Below are 25,870 nucleotides of genomic sequence, written 5' to 3'. Positions count from 1 at the left end.
GTGACAATAAAAGTATATCTATCTGCTTTGCAGCTTACACCACTATTTAGATGCCCATCCAAGCCTTGTATCATTCAACTTGAACCTTGTTGCAAAGCAACACTTGCTGGGCACAGGTTCAAATGCACCATTTGGTACTCGGTACAGACAAGTGTTGACAGGGAATATCTGTGCATTGCATCATTGCATGCACCTCAAAAGCATCACAGCCAATATATAGCAGCTTGGGACCAAGGGCATGCCAGACGATCATAGTGTGAAAGAAAACGTGTCCTCTGGGACGAAGGTTGTGTCCAGTTGTGAGAGAATCAAATCATTAAACAGGATCAACAGGATGTTTGGGTCAGATCAGTGACAAGGACTAGGACCTATGTTGATGTCCGATTGGGGTTAGGTGTGTGATCAGGATTGGGTTCTGTGATCATGTTTAAAATCTGGAATGGGACCTGGGGTCAAGATCAAAGGCAGTGCACAAAGAATGAGTTAGTTGAGTATTTACAGAATGCGTTGTTGTCAAAAATGACTATTGTCTTATTTCAGCCTGCAAGAAGTTTATCTTCACAATTAAACTGCATGACGCTACCTGATGTGCAGTACCTCAGCTGAGGCAGTGCATGAGTGTAACCAAGTCCTTGCACCTGAGGACTGGAGAGTGGAACTTGCCAACTTCCCCAGATGATAATGCTTGCACTGGGCTAGGAGCACAGTGACCCAATATAACACACTAGGTCTATGCCTTCTAAGATCTGCACAGACTGGTCACTGTAGCACAATCTGATGTCATCCTAGGCACTTTACGCATCATAGCTCCTCTAAATATGAATATGAAGTAGATTTGAACGATATGTACTCTGCATTTTATTGACTGATCCTTAGAACGAATAACAGGGCAGAAACTTGAATGACTCTAATTTAACAGTAATATACTTTAGACTTTAGAGATACAGCATGGAAATAGGTCAGATTCACCGAGTGATCACCCTGTAATGTATTTCCTTATTGCATAAAATCCTTCTTTTCAACCAAAGCAGAGTAAATTTCATTAAACTTTGAGGAACCTTCACAGAAGCAGCAGACTCAGGATCTCATACTATGGCCTAACTAAGGTTGTGACCATTAAATTCTAATTGCTACCTTTTCAATCTTCAGTGGCCGTCCATCTTTGGTCCACTTGACCTGGGTTGCTGGAGGATCTGCATCCACTGGGCACTTGATATATCCGGGCATTCCAACTGGCAGATAAATGACGGGAGGCATATTGACAACTCGTGCTGGATCTGAAGCACAACAAACAAGTTGAGGTTAAAGCTTAAATCGGCAGCCAGGTCATGCATTGTCATGGTCACATTGTTTCTGCACACCGTATGTTTCTTGTGCTGGGTATACGTGAACAAATCTGTAATGTTATTTGGTGTCTTCTCATGGTGATACAGCAGCCAATGCTGCTGCCTCATAGATCTCCGTATTGCTTGTGCGGAAATTGCACATCCTCTCCAGGACCATAGGGTGGCATAGTGGCGCAGCGGTCGAGTTGCTACTTTACAGCGCCTGAGACCCCGGTTCGATCCTGACCACGGGTGCTGTCTCTACAGAGTTTGTACATTCTCCCTGTGACCGTGTGGGTTTCCCCAGGTGCTCTGGTTTCCTCCCACACTCCAAATACGTACAGGTTTGGAGGTTAATTGGCTTCGGTAAAAAAAAAGTTGTAAATGATCCCTAGTGTGTACTATAGTGTTAGAGTTCAGGGTGATCTAAAGTCTAAAATCTAATGTCTAGCTGCCTGGGTTTCCGCTGGGAGCTTGGTTTTCCTCCCATATCCCAAAGCAGTGTGGGTAGGTTTATTGGCCATTGAGAAATGCCCTTTAGCAGAGCTTAATGGCAAAAAAGGGATCAAAGGTGAGTTGATGGCATGTGTGAAGCAGAATAAGTTGTAGGTGTACAGGGAAATAAGGAGAGGAGGAATGGGGCTAAAGGAATTGTCACCATGGCAGCCACCATGGACTAGATGGACTGAATGGCCTCCTCCTGTGTCACAATAAGGTACAAGAATTCGTATGGGTTAAAGATAAAAGTGGATCATGGTATTTATTCATAGCTAAATTCTCGAATTTGCACTTTATCATTCTTTAACCATCTACAGAGATATTAGCTTACAAATTTTTTTTGGTGCATCACATACAAGAGGCTCAAAAAATCCAGGTAAAATCTGATAAACTGAGTGCCTGCTGTGAGTTTGATGAATGTTTTGTTGCATGTGCAGCTGCTCTCAATGTGTGGGAGTTCATTAGATTGTGAGTGAAGATTACAAAGCAGGTCACATTATTCAATCAAACTACAAATTGTCACAAATCACAACTGCAAGTCTCTTCAATTATATTCGCTGCTTTTCAAAGAATATTTAAAGAATTGCATTTACGCCTTGCTGTTGTTGAGATTGGAAAGAATTTGGATGAGGTGGAAGTTACATTGGGGACTTCCTGGGGATGATTTTAACCCAGTTCACTTGGCAGGAATCCCATGATGCAATGTTTAATCTCCATCCAATATTGCTTTCCCACGACTTAAATGGAGAAACAAATCTAATGTGCTTTAAAACCGGCAGTGCTCTGTTCCTGGTAGTCTCGTGTTGAGCAAATTAGGTTAAAATTAACCTCATTGTCTTTAAGAATAAGTGATATTTATCTCATTTATCCTTTCTCGAAGGAAGCACAACGCCAAGATGCTGCTGTAATACAATATTTTGCAGAAATAAAAGCTGATTTATTGCATTTTGAGCTGTCATTCTTTATTGTGTTAAGAACAAAACACTTTCCCAACGCAATATTTTTCAAATACACGCCCATGAACCAGAACAATTTCTAATAAAGTAGGAACAATGACTTCAATCATGCAGGAGAATTCATGAAAATTGATGCTTCCAGGATTTCTCAAAGTCTCCTTGGAAATATGTAACATCTTCATCAATTCATGGGAATCTCTCGCCCATGGCACAAAATGGAGAGAGAGCATCAGGGAAGATACCGAGTTCCTTGAGTCTGTACGGTGAGGGCGTGGCTAGGCCATAGATGAACAAAGGAAGGAGCACACAACATCGCAAACACAATCCACATAACCACCATAGCAAGCACGACCAGATCCCACAGAGAACTCCTCTGCTCCCTCAGAAAACTGGAGTGCTTGACAAGATTGTCAGAGGAGAAAATGGTCAAATGCATTTTAAACGTAATAGGATCCAAGAGATTAGTCATATGTGTCTTTATGGTTTAGGGTTAGTAACATAAATAGCTATTGGATTAACTCTACAATTTGATGAGGATGGAGACGTAATTTAAAAAAAAATAACCACAGATTTCTTCTGCTTATCCTTGGCACATCATGACCAATCTGGAAAAGACAGTGCACAAGCTGATTTATATTATGTGTCTGATGGTCTTTTCGCATTGTGTACCTATTGATATTGCAGTTGATAGACACAAAATGCTGGTGTAACTCAGCGGGGCAGGCAGCATCTCTGGAGAGAAGGAATGGATGACATTTCAGGTCGAGACCCTTCTTCGGTCTGAAACCTCACCCATTCCTTCTCTCCAGAGATGCTGCCTGAGTTACTCCACCATTTTGTGTCTATCTTTGGTTTAAACCAGCATCTGCAGTTCCTTCATACACAGATATTCCAGTTGATTTGACCCACAGTAAGGCTCAGTTGCTGAAGTGCATGGTCGGGTACATGACAGCATGAGCTCAGTAACTTAGTGGCCAGGGATGAAGCCTGATTGACTCGGCAATGGAGCAGTTCATTACGCTGTTCAGCTGACATGTTAAAGCCTTTACTAACATGCGGCAACTTTGAAGGTAAATCAATAACCATTCTCAAGGGTTTTGACTTCGGTCAGTTGTAGGGCATTTCATTACGATGCATCTAATTTTAGAACAGTATGTCTGAAAACAAAATGAACAGTTCTATCTGTGCAGAAGCTAATTACATCGGGATATCTCCCCTTTTATTCTGGTCGTGGAAAACAAGTCCCGCTGTCTAAGTATCTGTGCTGTAATGAAACTGAAATACCACGTCCCAATATCGTGGTGCAGTCGGGGCAGCTAGGGCCACTTAATCCAGATGATTTGGCCATCAGAGGGGGATAAAGCTCCAAACACTGGCCTTGGATTCAAGCCAAGCTGCTCTTAACTTTTGAGCTCCCTGTTGAGTAAGTAATAAGATTACAGTAAATGTTGCAGTCAGTACTTCTGTCTCTTCAGCTCATATCTATCCAATTTAGAGCAAGTTAAAGCTAATGAGACTTATTTATATTCTACACTATTAAGAAATGTACTTTCTTGACACGGACAGTGATGTTTCATTCCAAAGATTCAATAACCAATAATGAATTTCAGACCGAAGTTCTAGATTACTGTTGTTGAAAAATGAAATCTAAGTTTTCTACTTTGCTGCTTGTGTACGTGCCTGTAGAGATCTTACTAGTAAAGTAGGTAAGGCTTACGAGCAGCAGAAATACCTGCAATTTATTTGCAGGAACAAATTTACTGAAGGCAACATAGTTCATTTGACCGTTACACATTAAAGGCAGGTCACCCTCCAATTTGTTAACTGCTGAAGTACTGGCAGTAATAAATGTGGTAAAGTCAGCTCGATAAAGGAAATGATAAATGATAAATGGAACAAAGAGCACCTGAATTTGTTGTGATCATGGCCAGAAATGGGACATGTCTGTAGACAGTGAAAGACACCACAGCTTAGTGTGGGCAGTTTTGGTCATTGAACAAGTCATTTGTGCACAGTTTATCTTTTAGACAAATATTTGGATGGAGTGGGATTTCAAACTAGGTGGGTTCCAAGTTCACTTGCTCTTTTTTTAAATGTGTGCTGCAAGAATAGTTGTATCTTGCGTAGAGAGTTAAACTCATACTACAAACAAGAAACTGCAGATGCTGGTTTACAGAAAAGTACACAAAGTGCTGGAGTAACTCAGCAGGTCAGGCAGCATCTCTGGCGAACATGGACAGGTGACATTTTGGGTTGAGACCCTTCTTCAGACCGATTGTAGGAATGGGGGGGGGGGGTGGGGGAGGGGGGGTGGAGAGGAAAGAAGAGGGGAGAGGCTGGACAAGGCGTGGCAGGTAATAGGTGGATGTAGGTGAAGGGGGTTTGATAGGCAGATGGTTGGAAGAAATGCCAGAGATAAAAGCAGGAGGTGTGAGACAGGATTGAAGAGTTGTGAATTGTGAAGCTATAGAGGAATGAACGTAAGCAGGAGGGGAGGGGAGGGGAGGGTAGAAATAGGTGGGCCCAGGTTGGCATATGGGAGGGGAGGTGGGAGGGGAGGTGGGGGGAGGGATGAAGCATAAGGGTATCGTGGAGAAGGGGGGGGGGGGATTAGTTAGAGGTTACCCAAAATTGGTAAATTGGTATGTTCATACGGTTGGGTTCTAAGCTACCTTAGTGGAATATGAGGTGCTGTTTCTCCAGTTTGTATGTGGCCTCACTCTGGCAATGGAGGAAGCCCAGGACAGAAAAGTCAGTATGGGAATGTGAAGGGGAATTAAAATAGTTAGCAACCGGGAACTCCAGTAGGCCTTAGTGGACTGAGTACAAGTGTTCAGCGAAATGGTCGCCGTGTCTCCTGTAACCTCATCCTACACCTGTCTTTATACCTCCTCCCTCGCCTCCATCCAGAGACCCCAGTAGTCCTTCGAGGTGAGGCAGAAGTTCACGTCCACCTCCTCTAATCTCGACAATTGCAGTGTTCTCAATGTGGCCTCCTGTACATCGGCAAGATCAAGTGTAGACTTGGCACAGAGGCACAGCAGGTAAAGCTGCTGTCCCACAGTTCCAGTGACCCTAATTCAATCTTGACTTTTGGTGCAAGATGCATGTTTCCCTGTGACCAGATTGGTTTCCTTGTGTCTTCTGGTTTCCTCCCACATCCCAAGTACAAGCAGGTTGGTAGTTTAATTGGTCACAATAAAGTTCCCCTACTGTGTAGATGAGTGGGAGAATCTGGGAGGAGTTGATAGAAATGAAAGAATGGGATTAGTGTAGGATTAGTGTAAAAGGTCACGATGGATAGCACAGACTCGATAAGTTAAAGAGCCTGTTTCCATGAGCCCATAGCTCATAACAGGCCGAAATAAAAAAAATGTAAAATATATTCCAAATAACTATCGCATTACTGTTTAGGATGCGTTGCGTCTTTATGGCTGTGAAATCAAAGAGGGTATAAGAGATTCTGGAGGATAAGTGCAAGGTTACTTCCCTAAACCATTCACATACCGACCTTTTTGTCCTTGGCCTTCCCCATTGCCAGAGTGAGGCCACACGCAAAGTAGAGAAAGTGCACCTTATGTTCAGTTTGGGTAGCCAAATGGTATGAACATACAATTCTCCAAGTAATCCTCTCTCTTTTTATCTCCTTTCCACCTCTTGATTTTGTCACATACTCCACCCATCTGCCAATCAACAGCACCCTCACCTGTATCCACCTATCACTTGCCAGGCTTTCTCCTCCCCTCACCCCTCCTTTCAAGTTTTCTTCCACCACTGCTACTAATCTAAAGAAGGATCACGACCCCGAATGTCCATTTCCTCCACATTTGTTGCTTGAGGTCTCTGTGTTCCTCTGCAATTTTGTGTTTTGCTGAAGATTCAAACATCTGCAGTCCCTTGTGTCTCGGTAATATATAAAGTGAGATCAGAGCCTATGCCCAACTTAAGATCATTAAGTAGATAGGAGTGGGGATAGGTACGAAGGAAAATTGGTGCCACAGGCCACCTCAATGAAAGCTTTTCACTGTACCGAGGTACACCTGACAATAAACTAAACTGAACTGATTAGAAGTAATGCATTGCATCCAAATGTGGAAACCACGTTCCCACCTGTTGCACAGAAAGGATACGCAACGAGTTCAGAAGACGGGCACATCATGGATTAATTCTATCTCCTAACATAGTGTCAATCATTGGAAACTTTCATTCCTTCCCTTCCTTTGTTGCATGACATTATTTGTTGGAAAAGCGATTAGTTACACCTTCAGTAACTAATGCAACACAAGTTGCATGCTCTCTTGGATGGAATAATTTCCTACCCTTACCTGTAGCCCTCCAAGATGGTTCAGAATTCAAATGTAAGCATTTTTCATCTTATCAAATAAAATTCGATCAGCCTTCATTTTGTTTGTTTTTTACGCGGAGACAGTTTCAGACGCATGTAGGCAAGCTGTGCGTGCACAATTTCACATGCATCCTAAAATTAAATCACAAGCTGATACCAGCTGGCTTTAATGGAGACCTGTCTGCTTAGTAAACTCAGAGTAATGATCAATCAAAATCACAGCAGATTTTCACTTAATCTGCTTTCACATGTGGAGATGAAACATGAACCAAAAGCGGCCGAGATTCAAGACGAAATTTGTTTATTTTGCAGAGAATACAATTTGTGTGTAAAATCTCTCTAGTATTATGTCCGGGTTTGTCATGGAGAGGGCAATAATAAGACCTTTCTGGTCTCTTGTTCTCACATTGTTTTAGTAGGGTTAAAGCCATCCATTTGAATTAATCCAGTGTCCGTTAACTTTTTACAAGATGGTTTTAAAATATTCATTTCCAGGATATCCGTGTCAATTGTAATGTCATAATTAATTACCAACTAATTGCCTTCTTAATTACAATCAATTAGGAAGGCAAATATGGTATGGTCTTGATTGCAAGATAATTTGAATACAGGAGTAGAAATCTCATTCTTCATACACCTGTTACATAGTTTCGTGAGATTATATCTGGATTATTGTGCACTAGTCTGAACTCCCTTCTGTACTTGTGATAAAGGGGAATCAGCAAAGTTTTATCATAGTATTTCCTGGGATGATGGGTTTATCCTATGAGAAAAGATTAAACAGGCAGGGCCTATACTATCTCGAGTTTACAAAAACAGAAGGTGATCTAATTGAAAAAAATGTTTTACAGTGGAGTAAATAGGTGGATGCAGATTTTTTGTTTCCCCTGACTGTGGTGTCAAAAAACAGTCCTCACAGTTTTAAGTGGAGTGTGTGGGAAGGAACTACAGATGCTGGTTTACACCAAAGATAGACACAAAATGCTGGAGTAACTCAGAGTCTGAAGAAGGGTCTCTACCCAAAATGTCACCCATTCCTTCTCTCCAGAGATGCTGCCTGTCCCGTTGAGTTACTCAAGCGTTTGTGTCTATCTTTGTTTTAAATGAAGTGTCAGCCATTCAGGACAGAGCTAAAAGTAATCTCTTCACCCAGATGGTAGCGAATGTTTGGAATTCTCAACCCCAGTAGCACTGACGTAAAGGATCAGCCAACAGATCTTAATGAATGTCAGAACTTACACAAGGATCTAAGTGATCCAATCCTGTTTTCCTGTTTTTATTTATTGTTCTTAATCACTAATGGTCTCAAAATGGCAATGACCACCTTCTCAAATGTTGCATTCCTACTTCCACTACCTCCACTGGGATAATGAATGCAAAAGGCCAGCATCATGTCACGAAACTGATAAAGAGGCAGCAATGTATTTTCAGATGTCATGTTGCCGTTTTGAGCGAAATATGTTTTGAAACCAATCGAACAGGCAGTAATTGAGGGGGGATGGACCAGTGACGTTTCAGATCAGGCCCTTTCATCAGAATAACCAGTATAATCATGTAGTCGAATGGGTTCCTAAGAGTACCAGCAACCTAGGTTCAATCCCATCCTTTGGTGCTGTCTGTGTGAAGTTTTCATGTTCTCCTGTGACCATGTGGTTTTTCTTTGGGTCCTCTGGTTTCCTCCCATTTTCCAAAGATATGTGCGTTGTAGATTAACTGGCCATTGTAAACTGCCCCCAGTGATTAGGTCAGTTGTAGAATCAGGGAGGAGGTGATGAGAATGTGGAGATAATAAAGTAAGATTAATGTAGAATTAGTGCAAATGGGTGGCTAATAGTCGTCATGGACTCAGTGAGCTGAACGGTCTGTTTCCATGCTGCATGACTCTCTGAAACAAGGCTGCTATCCTTCCAAATGTCTGGATATGGGCAGGGGAATGAAATGGTTGGTCTTGTTGGTTCTATGAGCCAGTGTTTTAGTGAATGTTGTTCGTAAATTGAAAATCCTTTTCAAACTGAGAACTTCCTGTGAAATAAATAACTCCAGTGTCTCAGTACTTGGTTGGCAATCCGATTATTTTAAGCAAGGGGTGATTTTCATGAAAAAAAATGTTGATTGCATTATGTGCTTATAGTGAAGAAGCATTAAGATTTTACTTTTCCTAACAGTTTATAATTAACTTATTGGCACCCTGACAACTCGCTTTCAAATGCATGAATTAAGAAATCAAGATCACCATGTAAAAGAAAATGTGAGAACACTCAACACAGTTTAGACACAACACATAAAACACAGCCTGCTAAAGTTAAGTAGTGGTTACTTACACACATGGATGAATAATTAACAAGCAGCAAAATGATATAGAGCGACATTATGGTTAATAGTCTTGAATAAAAGAATAGATAAATAACTGTCTCACAAGATTAAAATACTTAAAGTGCTGGATTAACTCAACAGATCAGGCAGCATCGATGGAGGACATGGACAGGTGATGTTTCGGGTTGGGGTCCTTCTTCAGAATGAAGGATCTCGACCCAAGACGTCACCTATCCAGTCCTGCAGAGATGCTGCCTGACCCGCTGAGTTGCTCCAGCAACTTGTGTGAAAATACTTCCATCTGATTGTAATAGGATTTAAATTCCTTCTTGCTCCAACAAGCCGATACAAGTTCCTTTGTACACAGGTATAAGTTTCTTCATACAGAGATTCATAATTGAGGCAGATGTGATAGTGGCATTTAAGATTCTTTTGGATAGGCATGTGGATATACAGGGAATGGAGGGATAAGCATTATACACAGGTAAATAAGAAATGATCTTGACATCATATTTTGCACAAACAATATGGGCCGAAGGGCTTGTTCTTGTGCTGTGATGTTCTATATTCTATGTTTTGGATATTTCTACCTCAGAGGAGTGTGATGCTCATTTGCTGAAGATATTCCAGGATGAGTTACTTTTTGAATGCTCAGGGAATCAAAGGATGATATGGCCTTCAAAATGGTTGAGGCATAGGGGCCACATGCATTATGGTTGCTGAATGGGTTCAGCTGTTTCTTTCTTATTCTTTATTGTCTTAAAGGGGTTGAAAAACTGATTATTATGTCAGTTGTTGATGACCACGATCTACTTTTGCCCGAAATGAGACAAGACCCCTCTTTGTCTATCATCAGGTGGGTCATAGTTGCTGTTTGCCGCTCAACAATCTCTCCGAACCAAGTCAAAGGCTCTGCAGCAACATCTCTATCGTAGAAATTAGTTCTCTGTTAACTATTACCGGTAGAGATGCTGCCTCACAGCCCCAGATATCTCGGTTCAATCTTGACCTTGTGGGCTGTCTGAATGGAATTTACTCATTTTCCTTGTGCGCTGGTTTCCTTCCACATCCCGAAGATGTGCAGTTCAGAAGATTAATTGAGATCTAAAGCTCACCTTATGATTTGTCTGGATAGCCTGCAAAACAATGTTTTTTATAGTATCAGTGTGCGTAACAACAATCACCCAATACCAATCATTTAAAGTTGAAAGTGGCAACGTTTAAAAGAGATTTAAGAGGCAACTTCTTTTTACACAGAGGGTGGTGAGTTCCTGGAATGGGCTGCCAGAGTTGATAGTTGAGGCAAATACAATAGTGGCACTTAAGAGACATTTGAATAGGCATATGGATATGCAGGGAATGGACGGAAATGGATTATGTGCAGGTACATAAAAGGATGGTCTTGGCATCATGTTTGGCATTGTGGGTCAAAGACTTGTGCTGCAAAGTTGCTATGTTCAATGTTCTATGTTCATTCCAGACTTATTTAAGCATTGAGGGGTGCATGTGCGTGGGGGAGTGGGGTATTGGTGGGAGGGGTATGTGTTGTGGGGGTTGTGAGCTTCACAATCAGCCGAAGTACCAAACAAATAATCTCAGTGCTAATTAATTTCAGTATGGCTCAAACAGCCATAAAGACAGAAATGTCTGAAACTGAAATTTTTGAGGGAATTTCTCATGATCAATCTCAGAAAAGAAATAGCATTCTGGATGTACCATCACCTCCCACAAAATGGATCTGAGATGACACTAATTTGCTTTGGATAGTGTTATCCCTGACAATGCCACTGTACTTGACACCATCTTCAGCCAGCACCTAATACTTATCTAACTGTCCTGGAATGAGTGGTTTGCTAATCCAACTCATGAGGGCAGTTAATTGGATCACATTTCTGTGAGTCTGGAATCATATACAGAACAGATTGGGTAAAGATGACAGATTTTCTTTCCTAAAGGACATTATGGAGCCAAATGGGTTTATGTGGCAATCTGCTAGATTCATGCTCACCATTACTCCTAGCAGCATTTTATGATGGATTTATTTAACTATCTGAATTTAAATTCCACAGCTGCCATGGTGGGTTTGAACTCACATCTCCAGATCATTAGTCAAAGTCTCTGGATACCAGTTCAGTAACTTAATAACTCCTGTACCACACTGCATAGTATGGTGCTGACAGATTGGGGCCGATTTTGACGTTGAGCAATAGTGTAAAACAGACACAGCATAGGTGTTTAAGCACACACTTTCATAAATTAATTACTTTAACTAATTAAATGTACAGACTTGTGGCTGGGGCAAGCCAAAGAAAATTAAATTTGCTGGATTATTCTTATCAGTCAGATAGAATCGCAAATTTAACTCGATAGCCAAGTGTATATTATCAAGTGAAATAAATTCCATGTGCATTTCAGTAGTGGTTGCATTGGCTTCTTTCCATTGTTTTTCCAGCAGTGTGGAGCGGAATATAATGGGATACGGGAATGTGAAACAGTGGCTCCCATGGACATGAAAATCAGGTGCAAAGTTCAGCATTGGCACAGGGAACTGATTGATTAAGAGTAATGTCGAAGCATCAATGAAACCTGCAAATCCCCAATGATCGAAGATGACACTCACACTGAACTGTCAAGTAACTTGAGGCTGAAGGAGAATGCCCAAAACTGTTGCTAGGTATGCAAGTGTACTTCCCAGCATCTTCAGGCTTGACTCGGAAGATGATCAACATTCCATCAACGAAAATCCGCACTCTCAGATTCAGGTCACTGCCAGAGACAAAGAGGAACAAGAAAAAATGTAGTTCAATAACAACATTTAAAGGTACATTTGGACAGGTACAGAGGGTCGTGGATTTATGGTATGGGCTGCCAGTGGAAGTAATTGAGGCAGATACAATAACAACATTGACACAACATTTGGATTGGTACATGGATAGTAGAGGTTTAGAACCATATGGGTCAAACATGGAATTAGTTTGGATAGACACAAAGTGCTGGAGTAACTCAGCGGGTCAGGCAGCATCTCTGGAGAAAAAGGATGGGTAACGTTTCGTGCCGGGACTCTTCTTCATAAAAAGCGTCCTGACCCGAAACGTCATCCATCCTTTTTCTCCAGAGATGCCGCCTGGCCCACTGAGTTACCTCAGCACTTTGCGTCTATCTTCTGTATAAACCAGCACCTGCAGTTAACATTCTACACATGGAATTAGTTTAGAAGGGGCCTCTTGGTCGGCAGGGACGAGTTGGGCTGAAGGGCCTGTTTCCCTGCTGTACGGCTCCATGACACTCTTCAAATGTCCCAGTTTGAGGAAACCATCACAGGAAGAGACATCAGTACTTGTCTGTTTGTCTAGAGGAGAGCAGAAACCCTGTAGAGGTTGATAAGCACTGACAAAGGATGCCTCGAATCTGGGTGGAGTGGTCTGCTGGAGTGCTTGACATGCTCCAGGTATCGAGGGTGTGGCAAGGGTTTGGCAGGGCTGGCACTCTTGTCCTCACCCATCGTTTTCATGTGGGTATGCATTTGGAGATAACTGTGATATTCAAAATTCATTTGAACCACAACATCACCATCCTACAGTTCTATTTTGCGATATATAACTATTCACAATTAGTACAGGTGTCAGAGGTTATGGGGAGAAGACAGGAACATTTGGTTAGAAGGGAGAGATTGATCAGCCATGATTGATTGGCGGAGTAGACTTGATGGGCTGAATGACCTATGACTTATGACAATATCAAAAAGATTAAAAAATTATTCCTGTTATTGACCAGTTATTTTATCAAGAGAAAGGAAGCTAGCATTGGAAGATACAGCACACTGACAGTATTAAATGTTTCCAGTCTAATATACAGAAGGAATAGATACAGTAAGAATCTATCTGTTGTAGTGGCCTGGCAGAGGCCAGAGAAAAGGCATCTATTACCAAAATACCTTTACCATGTGTTTAAGAGCAGCCTTCTACTCCACTAGTGGGTCACTTCCATTTCTTACACCAGAAACATTTTAGATCGGCATGGTGGATTTAGAAACAATTTTCATCAGTTTGCAAATAGATTGGTGCAGATTGGCTTGGAAGTGACTTCCATGTATTTAAATTCACTTACCAAATGGCCATTATGTTAGTCACTCAGCACGTTTTACATTAGAGCTGCCATGAAAATTGATCAGTCAGAACCAGTAAGAGATTGGGCATTCCACTCCACACAATTTTCAGAAACTGTGCTCGTGAAGTAGAGCTATTACTGACACTGTTGTGATTAATAGAAACTACACTGCTGATAATCTTGGAAATACTACTGATGATGTAGAACCTCATCCTATTGCTAATATCAAGGTGAAATGTATCGGAGTAGATTTATATTGTGTTGTTTGGGGGAGGGTGGGGGGGGGGGGGGGATTAATGTTGTGGATTGGGAACCTGTTGTAAAATCTGTCTTGATTTTTCACCGATTGAAATCAATGGGGGTTAAATCTAAGGATTTTTAACTGCTGCTTGGTTCATAGTTCAAGTTTTAGTCTTGCCTGTAGGTTAAAGCCAACTTTCTTATTTCAAAGACCAACAAATATATATACAAAACCTGCTGATATTTCAAAGGATGCCCTAAAATACTGTAACTGAGATGCCTATGTAATATGTATCTAAGTGCTATAGTATAGTGATACTTGTACTGAACTGTATACAAAAATGAATTTCACTGTACCTCGGTACATGTGACAAATAAATAAATACCATAAATACCAATGCCATACCTAATTCACATTCTTTACCAAGAATGTTTGGCTGTCACAATCAATGTCTGAGCTCAAACAATGTTCCCTGCTAAAAATAAACAGTGAAACTTAGCAGAGAGACCTTGTGGAGCTAGGCATCAGGGTCTGTCCCTGCAGACTGAGGTCTATGTCTAGTTAGACTGATAGACATTCAATGTGGGACCCTGAGCTATTCAACATATGCTGTGTTAGTGCAATTATCATTCTGAAGCCCAAAAAAGACCAAAACTACATTTGAATTTAAACCAGGCCAACAGATGATTTGTGATTTTATTAACTAGACTGGAAATAATGCTCAGCTTTTTAAAACAAAATTGGATCTCACTCTATTCCACACCATTTTCTAAAATTATTATGTTTTGTATTTTGATCCCAGCTTCATCAAAAAGGATGTAACATTGATTATGCAAATACTTACAAAACAACACGGTCCATCAAGCCCTGTTCATATCCATGTCACAGGAACCTCCTCCCAATCCCACTCAACCCATCAGTCTAACCCACATCGCTTTCTGTAGCATGCACATCACAAGCACTCCTTTAAACAAGTTCATGCTATTTGCCACAGCTACAAGGTGTGCTAGAAAACTATACATTCTCACTTCTCCCCGGATCTGGGCGCTATTTTGAATTCCTTAATGTACACAAGGATGTTGTTATTCTCTGCTGTACTCCTTCCAATCCTGTAATGGGCAATTTTGCAGATTACCGAAGACAGACACAAAAAGCTGGAGTAACTCAACGGGTCAGACAGCATCTCTGGAGAAAAAGAATAGGTGACGTTTCAGTTTGAAGTGGTTGTCTTGACCCGAAATGTCACCTATTCCTTTTCTCCAGAGATGCTGTCTGACCTGCTGAGTTACTCCAGCTTTTTGTGTCTACCTTTGGTTTAAACTAGGAGCTGCAGTTCCTTCCTACCCACTTTGCAGATTACTATTGAAAAGATCACTTTTTCCCTTGAACTTATTTGGAATGAGTTGCCAGAATTTGGTCTCCCTTTTTCTTGAAGAGGTATAAAATAGCCTTACCTGCACTTGAGGTTAAGCAGACATATGAAAATGATGTCAAGTCAAGTCAAGTCAAGTCAAATTTATTTGTCACATACACATACTCGATGTGCAGTGAAATGAAAGTGGCAATGCCTGCGGGTTGTGCACAAAAAGAACATTTCCCAAACACTACTCTAGTTTTTACCCTTTAATAATCCTTAATGGAATCATATATGTTTTCTCAAACCTCTAACATAGCAAAAATTCACCAAACTCTGAAATTTACTTATTATTAATATCTCCTTATAATAAATAATTCAATATTGCAAAAATATTAAAATGAAATTCTCAGGGAAGTATTACTTTCTTACTCTAATACATTAACTGTACTCAACTATCACATCATGTGTTACATTATCACTGGTTCATTAACATGAAGTGTAAAGGCACTCACAGGGATGGAGATTGATAACGACACTGAATATAAATGGATAATAAGCAAGGAGAAGCATGCATGAATTGTGGGTTAAATCAAGACATCGATGTTTGGGTGTTATAATAATCCAATATGTGCATGCTTTTGAATTCATCAGTGCTATTAGATTTTATCGGTGAATCAATGATTAGTAAGAGCAAAATCAATTATTGTTGAGAATTTCCCTTTTGCTGGAACCAGTAAAAGATCACAACACTTTCTGTCCAAATCCTTTGAATGACTTTTTGCTAAACCATCAGCTGGAAGTTTGCGTAAAATTAGGTTGAAGGTGCTGTTTGAATTTTAAATCTGTTCATCTCGAAAACCAGGATAATGTTGCCACAAGTGCAGGCTGCTTTCTGGGATCACATCCAAGTGATCATTCTTTACAGCAAGACAGTACTGGTGATGTAGGGTAAGAGCCAAGGTAACCAGAGCAGTTCTCAACTAATCTCCAAACACAGTGAATGTCATCAGTGGCAAGGACAATGTCTGAATTCTCCCCTTTGTTCAGGGCGACCAGACCAGGTATCAAATATGGACCCTGTGATTACATGGCTTGGAACCACATCAGCAAATCCATGTGTCACCAAAGCATTGTTCAAAATAATCCCTTATTTAATTAATGCTTGAATATGTGTCTTGTCAGATTCTGGTTAATTAAACTGCAGTTGAAATCCTAAATACTTTAATCTAAAAATCATAAGTTGATAACTGAAAATGAGAGCTGTGTAATATATATAGGCAGGTGTAATATCTTAGTACAATTGTAAAAATATATAAATATTTTTAAGTTCTAAGAGCACAATCATTATGATTTATTGGTTAAATGGAACAACATATCAACTCTACAACTTCCCAATTTTTCGAGCAGCCACTGTCAGTGTAAACTGGGCTAAAGACACAATATATTCCATACAACTGAATACATATTACAACAGAATATAAGCCATGGGGGTAATTTCAACATTGAAATACGAGATGAAATGGTCCAAGGTAAGATAGTGGCAATCACATCAAGCAAGGTTTTCAGTAACAACGATTTATGTTTCTGGATTAATGGAGTAAAATATCAAAGTTTATTTCACAGACGTTACTGACCAAAATTTGGCCCTGGGCCCATGTAAGGAGATGGTGGAATATATTCCAAATACTTGCTCAACAAGATAGGTTTGAAGTGAAACTTGTGCAGCACTGACATGAAAGAACTGTATCTACTTGCTTGCATGAAGGCAACTCCAACAATACTGAAGAAGATCAACTGATGACAAACATGCCTGCAAGATCTACTAAAAGTAAACATTCACTCCCTCTTCTAGTGTCTCACCGTGCCCACTCTCTGTGCTATCTGCAAAAAGCACTGCAATTACCCAACAATATTAATAGTCACTGCCTGGCATTCTGAAAAGGACCCGTTAATTCCTACTCTTTGCTTCCTGCCTGCCAACCAGTTCTCTATCCATGTCAATACCCTACCCCCAATACCATGTGCTCCGATTCGGCACACTAATCTCTTGTGTGGGACCTTGTCAAAAGCTTTTTGAAAGTCCAGATATACCACATCCACTGGCTTTCCCTTATCCTCAAAAAATTCCAGAAGATTAGTTAAGCATGATTTCCCCTTCATAAATCCATTCTGACTTTGACCGATCTTGTCACTGCTTTCCAAATGCGCTGCTATAACATCTTTAACAATTGACTCAAGTATCTTCCCCACTACCGATATAAGGCTAACTGGTCTATAATTAATTCCCTGTTTTCTCTCTCCCTCCTTTCTTCAAAATTGGGGTTACATTAGCTACCCTTCAGTCCACAGGAACTGATCTAGAGTCGAGAGAACATTGGAAAATGATCACCAATGCATCCATGATTTCTCGGGCCACCTCCTTGAGTACTCTGGGATGCAGACCATCAGGCCCTGGGGATTTATCTGCCTTCAGTTCCAACAGTTTACCTAACACTATTTCCTGACTAATGTGGATTCCCTTCAGTTCCTCCCTCCCACTAGATCCTCAGCCCCTAGTATTTCTGGGAGAATATTTGTGTTTTCCTCAGTGAAGCCAGAACCAAAATTGTCATTTAACTGTTCTGCCATTTCCTTGTTTCCCATTATAAGTTCACCTGTCTCTGATTGTAAGGGACCTATATTTGTCTTCACTAATCTTTTCCTTTTTACACATCTAAAGAAGCTTTTAGAGTCTGTTTTTATATTCCCCGCAAGCTTTCTTTCATGCTCTTTTTTCCCCCCTCTTAATTAAATCCTTTGTCTCCCTCTGTTGAGTTTAAATTTCTCCCGGTCCTCCAGCTTGCTGCTTCCCCGGGCGAATTTATATGCCTTTTCCTTGGATTTAACGCTATCCTTGATTTCCCTCATTAGCCACGGTTGAGCTGCCTTCCCCTTTTAATTTTTTTGCCAGACAGGGAGGAGTTCATCCATGCGGTCATCCATGCGGTCAATTTCTGGAGTTCATCCATGCGGTCTTTAAATCTTTGCCATTGCATCTCCTCTGTCAACCCTTTAAGTACGATTTGCTAGTCTATCCTAGCCAATTCCCGTCTCATACCTTCAAGCTTCCTTTCTTTGTTCAGGACTCTAGTCTCCGACACCATATTACGGTCACTGTTGCCCCAGGGGCTTTGCACAACAAGATCGCTAACTAATCCTTCCTCATTACACAATACCCAGTCTGGGATGGACTGTCCTCTCGTCGGTTCTTCTACATATTGGTTTAAATAACCATCCCATATACATTCCAGGAAATCCTCCTCCTCAGTGCTGCTACCAATTTGGTTGGCCCAATTATATGTAGATTAAAGTCACCCATTATAACTGCTGTACCTTTGCTACACACATCCCTAATTTCTTGCTTGATGCTATCCCCAACCTCCCTACTGCTGCTTGGTGGTCTGTATACAAATCCAACAAGTGTTTTCTGCCCTTGGCTATTTCGCAGTTCTACTCATACCATTTCTATAGCATCCAAACTAATGTCTCTCCTTGCTATTGCATTAATCTCCTCTTTAACCAGCAATGCCACCCCACCTCCTCTTCCTTTCTGTCTATCCTTCCTGAATATCGAATACCCCTGCATGTTTAGCTGCCAGTCTTGGTCACCCTGGAGCCATGTCTCCGTGATTCCAACTATATCATATTCTTTAACTGCTGACTGCACATTCACTGCTGACTGCTGACTGCTCATCCACCTTATTATGAATGCTCCTCGCATTAAGGCACAAAGCTTTCGGGTTAGTTTTTCTTATCTCCCTTCTACCTTTTGCTTCTCTCCTCCTTTTATGTCCCTCTGTCTCTTTGCATTGGTTCCCACCCCCCTGCCCTATTAGTTTAAACATGACCTTTCCAATACTCTCTTTCCTGTTATGTCCATTATTTATCTAAGGAGAAGTACTCTCTTCCTAGAAAGATGCTTCATCCTTCACATTTACACATGCAAAATATGCAAGAATAATTATCAAATAGATACTCTTAAAAATAAACAAAAAATGTTTAAGAAAAATGTAATCACAGAAATCAACTTGCAAGTTCTTTCTCCAATTAATTTGAAGGCAGCAGCAGTGTCTGCACCAAAATTAAGAATGTGCAACCAAAGCTAATGATTTGTTTAGCTTAGCTAATGATTTCACTTGCCGAGATCAATACTGAAATTGTAGAATCGTCATTGCTAAGAGGAAAACATCGATGGAGGTTATTATTTAAAAAGAGACATAATATTGAACAAATCCTCTAGAAACATGAATCACACTTGTGAGTAGCAAATGTTAAATGCAAATGTTAGCAAATGTTACATCTCTTTCAAAAATGGGAGAAGTGGTAAAGCCCAAAAATATTTCAATTGCCAGTTAGTTCCTAATCTGCAATGAATTTAGTAAGACACTATGTCTAGAGATGCAAATGGACTTTCAATGGACATTTATTTTGTTGAGCTGAGTTCTGGTATTTTAGAAAGGGGGAACACTTTTCCTTTCTGATTACAGATATAATGCCAATCAGTTCTGAATGCAGCATGATGCCAATATCTGTCCTTTGGAAACTGGATTAAGATTGCACAAAACAATTTTTCTCAGTAAGGCATCGGAATGTAAGAATTTTTCCACAAATCAAAGTTCACAAATTATTTCAAAATTAGATACTTTTTCCAAAAAAAGTGGCGTGGCAGAAGAAATAGTCAGGAACATAAGGGAGCAGCGGGGGAGGAAGATTGATCCTTGAAGTCTGCCCTTTTATTCATCGTTTATAGCTGACCCTCCACCTCAGCACCATTTTCCTGCATTTGATATTGGATAAATGCTGGGAAAACTCAGCAGGTCAGTCTGCAACTGTGGTAAGAGAAACAGAGTCAACATCTGAGGTTTGAGTATTCCCAACATTTACTGTTCTTGCTTTAGATTTCCAGTATTTGCAGTTTTTTTAATTTTCACCATGGTCCAATTATCAGGCAACTGAAGCATCCTCCCTCAACTAAAGAGCAGTCCTGAACTACTCATTGGACACCCTCGGACTATCTTAAATCGGACGTTACTGGCTTTATCTTGCACTGAACGTTATTCCATTATCATGTTTTGTACACTGTGAATGGCTTGGTTGTAATCTTGTATTGTCTTTCCACTGACTGGTTAGCATGCAATAAAAGCTTTTCACTGTACCTCAGTATAGGTGACAATAAACTAAACCATATAAAAAAAACTATAAAGTAAAATTTATTTTTGGTAAAGTGCACTTAGAATGATCCTTCATTCTAGATTTCAGCATTTCTCATAAACTAACGGACCAATTGTTCCTCTCTTGGTGTCCTTTCCTAAAGTTGAGTTACCTGTGCTACTCTCCAATCCAGAGGGAGAATTCCAGAATCTGTGGTATTTGAGAAGGTTCCATAGATTGTAACCATGGATAGATTGTTTACTATCTCCATCGCCTCCTCTTTCAAAATGCTGGCATGTAAAATAGTTATCATCTTTCTAGCATCTTGGTTCTCTTGTATTTTTGACAAGCATTTTGTCTTCTTTTGTCAAGACAGGCAGAAAGCAAATGCAAATATTCTCTGCCAATTTCTTAATCCCAATTGTAAATTCTTCATTTTCCGTCTGTAAAGGGCCCATACTTGTCTTTGCCTTTTTAAATGCCTACAGAAGATTACAGTTCATTTTCATGCTCCAGGCCAGTTTAATTTCATTTTAAATCTTGTCCTTCTTTATTCATTTCTTGGTCCTCCTTTGCTAAGTGTGTGATTAAAAATAAAGCTCTTCTGGCATATTGCAACGGCATGAGCCAAGAAACCAAATGACCTACTTTTTTGTCATAGTGTTCTGGGATTTGGTAAAATGACGCAAGTGTTTAGTCCAACTTTATATCACAAGAATTTCAGCCCTGATATAGAAGAGGTATGAGATAGATGGTGCAATTCAACACACTTCGTCATTCCTGAAATTGGCCACCACCTACTACTGAACCGGGAAGAAAACATCTAAAAGGTACAATAAGATACTTTGTTGGCTTACTGACAAAAGTTATGTATTTCATGAACAAAATTCTCCTACCCAGCCGTCATTTCATCCTAACAGTAGTGTTATTCCATTCTAGTACATTAATCATTACAGATTCTCTCAATAAAATTTCATTTTCGCACTTTATTCCAGTGGAGTCAACTAATATTTAATTCATTACAGCATTTTTATAAATCAAAACTTTACCCGAGTATTTTTTACATCCTCTTAATTCTATTTTAAGTCATTTGTGAAAATAAATAGGTCGTGTTTTACAGATATTCAGTGGAAGAAATTTGCATACAGTTTAAAATCTGTGCTGATCATTCTTGCCCAAAGATACTAGAGGAACAAGATAGACCACTCCGTTGAAATCGCCTATACTGAAGTGTAGTACGCAAAGGAGCATTTTTAGTAGGCAAAACCAGCCCTCCGGTATGCCTCTCGCAGTGTAGTCAGTGTTTTTGGGGAACAGTATGTGTGATGATACCATTAAAATGCAGAATATATCTCATCTATCAATTCACAGATTTTTGTTATTTTTCTTTTTAAATGTTTCTGCAAGGTTCTGACTACGGGTGCTGCACTGTAAGGAGTTTGTACGTTCTCCCCGTGACCTGCGTGGGTTTTCTCCGAGATCTTCGGTTTCCTCCCACACTCCAAAGACGTACAGGTATGTAGGTTAATTGGCTGGGTAAATGTAAAAATTGTCCCTAGTGGGTGTAGGATAGTGTTAATGTACGGGGATCGCTGGGCGGCACGGACTTGGAGGGCCGAAAAGGCCTGTTTCCGGCTGTAGATATATGATATGATATGATGATATGACTACGGTTTTTAGGTTTGAGTGGTCTATCTTGCTCCTCTAGTATCTTCCTTCTTGCCTTAAAATTGTATCACATCGTATCCATTAAAAAAAAACCTACTGCACATAATTCATCAGGTTGCCTAATATTTCCGGGTGAAATTTTGTTAATGTGAAAATGAAGTGAAACTTCGATGTGTAATTAAACAGCAGTATTTCATAGAAACAAGGAACTGCAGATACTGGTTTAGAAAAAAATGACACAGAGTGCTGGAGTAACTCAAAGGGCTAGGCAGGATCTTTGGAAAACATGCATGGGTGACATTTAGGATTGGGACCCTTCTTCAGACTGATTGTGGGGCAAGGGGGGCGGGAGGGGGTGAGAAAGATGGAAGAGGGGAGGGGCAGGACAAAGCCCAGCAGGAGCTTTACATCAGTGTGTCATTCTTTTAGCAGTATTTAGCATGTCGACATACATGTATATGATTCAGTTTAGTTTAATATGATATTTCCTCTTTCAAAATGTCCAGTATACGCTGTGTCAAGGCCTAAATAAGCAGACTTGCTTAAGAAACTCACCACTGCTGTTTCCTCTCCAAATCTGAGCCATAATGAAGAGGACAACTGGGTCCCATCTGAAACCCAGAGTCAGGATGCAGGTCAAAGAGACAAATCCCTCCAGCATCCACCCTGCTAACACTGTTGTGATTTATTTAGAGGGGGTGGGGGGGGGGGGGGGGGGGGAGGGTGAACTGACTTGGCATAGTGCTATATGTTTTAGCAAAACAAACATAGGTGAAACACAATTTTAATAGCAGGAAGTAAAATTAATCATTTGCAGAAGGTATTTTGGTGGTAGATCTTAACTACATGATTAGTTTTAAGGAGGATAATAATAGTTGGACTGATGTAGCACAACAGGGCCGGCATATGATGGCTGCCTCACCAACTGTCTGCCTCGTCTTTTTCCTTCTTTGTGTTTTTTGTTTGATGTAAAATGTATGTCTTAGTTTATCTTTAGTCTTATGTTATGTGGGGGGAGGTGGGGAACTTTTTTTATCTCTTTCCTCGATGGAGATGCGACCTTTTTCCGAGTCGTTTCTCCGTCTGCACTGCGGCCTAACATCGTGGAGCTGGTGGCCTCTTGGAGGGACTTTGGGAGCTCCAACCGCGGGAGTCTGTGGACTTAACATCATAAGCTGGCAGTCCCTTTGCCAGGGATCGACCTCGGAGCTCCAAACGCGGGAGCCTGCGGACTTTAACAACGTGGAGCTTGCATCCTCTGGTTAGAGACTGACTTCGGGAGCTCCAAGCCGCGGGAGCTTCAACCGCCCTGATCGCGGGAGCTCCGATCGCTCCGATGTAGAATCTTCGATCGCTGGCTGTGGGAGCTTCAATCACCCCGACTGCGGATGGTTCGACTCCCCCGACCGCGGCAGAAAAGGAGGAAAGAAGATAAGACTTTATTGCCTTCCATCACAGTGGGGAATGTGGAGGAGCTGCTGTGGTGGATGTTTATGTCAAACTTTCATGTAGTTGTGTGTCATGTTGCTTTTTTGGTATGACTGTATGGCAAACCAAATTCCTCGTATGTTGTAAAACATTCTTGGCTAATAAATTACAATTATGATTATGATTATGATTATGATGATTATAATGGTGGGCCTCATTCATTTACCCAGATGATACAGATGCTGTTTAAAACCTCTGACCTTACAGTGACGTGAGAAAGCTGAATCAGGAATTATTTAAACATTACAGTTTTTTATTAATATTAAAGAGTGCACAATGCAAAATACTTTGCTGCACTGACACAATAAGACTGCCTGAAGCTTTTCTTCAATCTTTATGTTACTTCCGTCCTGCAGGGTATCACTTAACACATCACAGGCACGGTAGTATAAAACACTCTGATAAGAACTAAGGCAGGTGCCCGAGATAGTGTCATGGGATCAAGTTCAATTTCAAAGAAAGGCGGTTGCAAATCTCTTTGGACAAGTTTAGTGCTCTGCTGACTGCCTCTGTCAGATGTGGAAGAGGATGGTTGCAGAGTAAAGCACCCCTTAATGTGCCTTCAGGAATCTGCTCTGTCAGAATAGCAGAAACCACCAGAGACCACAAGATTTGTCACCAGTCTGCAACGAACACCCCCGGGGCCAATATTCAACCCGACAAATGGAGGCAATTAACCAGCCATCTCACCAATGCCAATATTCCAGCTAATGACACTTTTACAAGGCTTTTCTCTTGGGCATTGGGAGAACATGTCTATTTCAGGATATTTTGTCATTGCATATTAATGCCCCGTGGTATTTATAGGACACTTAAAACAGTTTGCAGGGACAGATGAGAGAGGATGTGAACTTTAGTTGACATCCTCAGATAGAGTCCTAGAGTCAGATAGCACAGAAACAGGCCCATCAGCCCATCACATCCATGCCGACCGATCACAACTAATCATTAGTAGTTAGAACTCTGATGTTCCAAAACATCGTTAGATAGTTTGTAGGTCATGGATTTATGGGGCAATACACTTCACCTTGATCCACAATTACATCCTAGCATGCTGTTTCTCTGTGCTCTCCCCATCCCTAGGAGAAAGATACAGAGTCTGGGCTCATGTGGGACACATGAGCATCTCCATTTACAGAGGGATGTTTGTTACACCAATTCAAGTGAAGCCAGTTTGGCAACATCATGGTGGCCGTTCAATAAGTGAAAAAAGGCCCTCTTGATGCAATTGTGAGATTAGTGACATCAATGAAATGGCTCCAGTGAGGTAGATTTTCATGATAAAGTTGTGTCCACCTGCTCCTGCACACATATTGCTCACATCAATTTATAAAATCACTTTGATAAAAGGAAAGCCCAGACATTCATCCCTGGTCAGCATCACTAAACATGCTTATAGTGGCCTCCCCATGTTATACTTTGCCTCTTAAAATTTATTTAATTACTGCTATTTCACTGAGTTTTTAGCACACAGTTCTACACAGGTCCTCATCTACACTGCATTTGGACTCCAGTACAAATTAGGTGCAAGTTCTGAAGCGAAGTCTAACTTTTAATATGAAATTCTCCCCTTTTTTTTAAACAAATTTGAACACGAGTCATTACCATTTGCAGCACAAAAACTTTAATGAGCTGTTTAGCAAAAAACTAGAAGAGATGGAGAAAAAGATTGTCATAATTCAACTGCTGTACTCCTATACGTCAACATTTCTAAACCAACCTTAATCTATTATCTCAGAAGACAATACTCTGGTGAGCTAAAATATAATCAATCATAGAAAAACCATCAATAGAGTCATAGAGTCATCGAGTGATATTGTGTGGAACCAGGCCCTTCGGCCCATCTTGCCCACACCGACCACCATGTCCTAGCTACACTAACTAATTCCACCCGCCCGCATTTGGTCCATTTCCCTCCAAACCTGTCCTATTCCATGTACCTGTCTAACTGTTTCTTAAATGTTGTGATAGTCCCTGCCTCAACTACCTCCTCTGGCAGCTTGTTCCATACACCCACCCCACTTTGTGTGACAAGGTTACCCCCTCAGATTCCTATTAAATCTTTTAAGTTCCTATTACACCTCTGGTCCTCGATTCACCTACTCTGGGCAAGACTCTGACTGATGAAGGCCAATGTGCAAAATGCCTCTTTGACCACCCTATCTACCTGCACCTTCAAGGAATCATGAACCTCTGCTCTACAACAACCCGCAAAGCCCAACCGTTCACTGTGTAGGTGCTGCCCATGTTAGTCTTCACATTTGTGTACATTAAATTCCATCAACCATTCCTCAGCCCACCCGGTCAACCGATCAAGATCCTGCTGCAATTTTTTCACAACCATCTTCACTATCCGCAAAATCACCCACTTTTATTTCATCT

At 40.8% G+C, this 25,870-nt stretch overlaps 1 protein-coding gene across 2 annotated transcripts in view; it reads right to left on the bottom strand.

The window, feature by feature from the left end:
* The window catches only part of igsf9bb (immunoglobulin superfamily, member 9Bb), a 530,429-nt gene that overhangs the window by 101,160 nt on the left and 403,399 nt on the right, over positions 1-25,870 (bottom strand). For both annotated transcript variants that reach the window (XM_078426548.1, XM_078426549.1), the window contains exons 7-8: positions 12,058-12,203; positions 1,135-1,277 (exon numbers count right to left, since the gene is read on the bottom strand). In XM_078426548.1, coding sequence (XP_078282674.1) covers positions 1,135-1,277; positions 12,058-12,203 — 289 coding nt within the window. The remainder of the gene's footprint in view (positions 1-1,134; positions 1,278-12,057; positions 12,204-25,870) is intronic.

Source organism: Rhinoraja longicauda, chromosome 32, assembly GCF_053455715.1.
Source record: "Rhinoraja longicauda isolate Sanriku21f chromosome 32, sRhiLon1.1, whole genome shotgun sequence".
NCBI lineage: Eukaryota > Metazoa > Chordata > Chondrichthyes > Rajiformes > Arhynchobatidae > Rhinoraja > Rhinoraja longicauda.
Note: the sequence above shows the minus strand (reverse complement) of the source record. Positions and strands in the feature narration are given on the sequence as shown.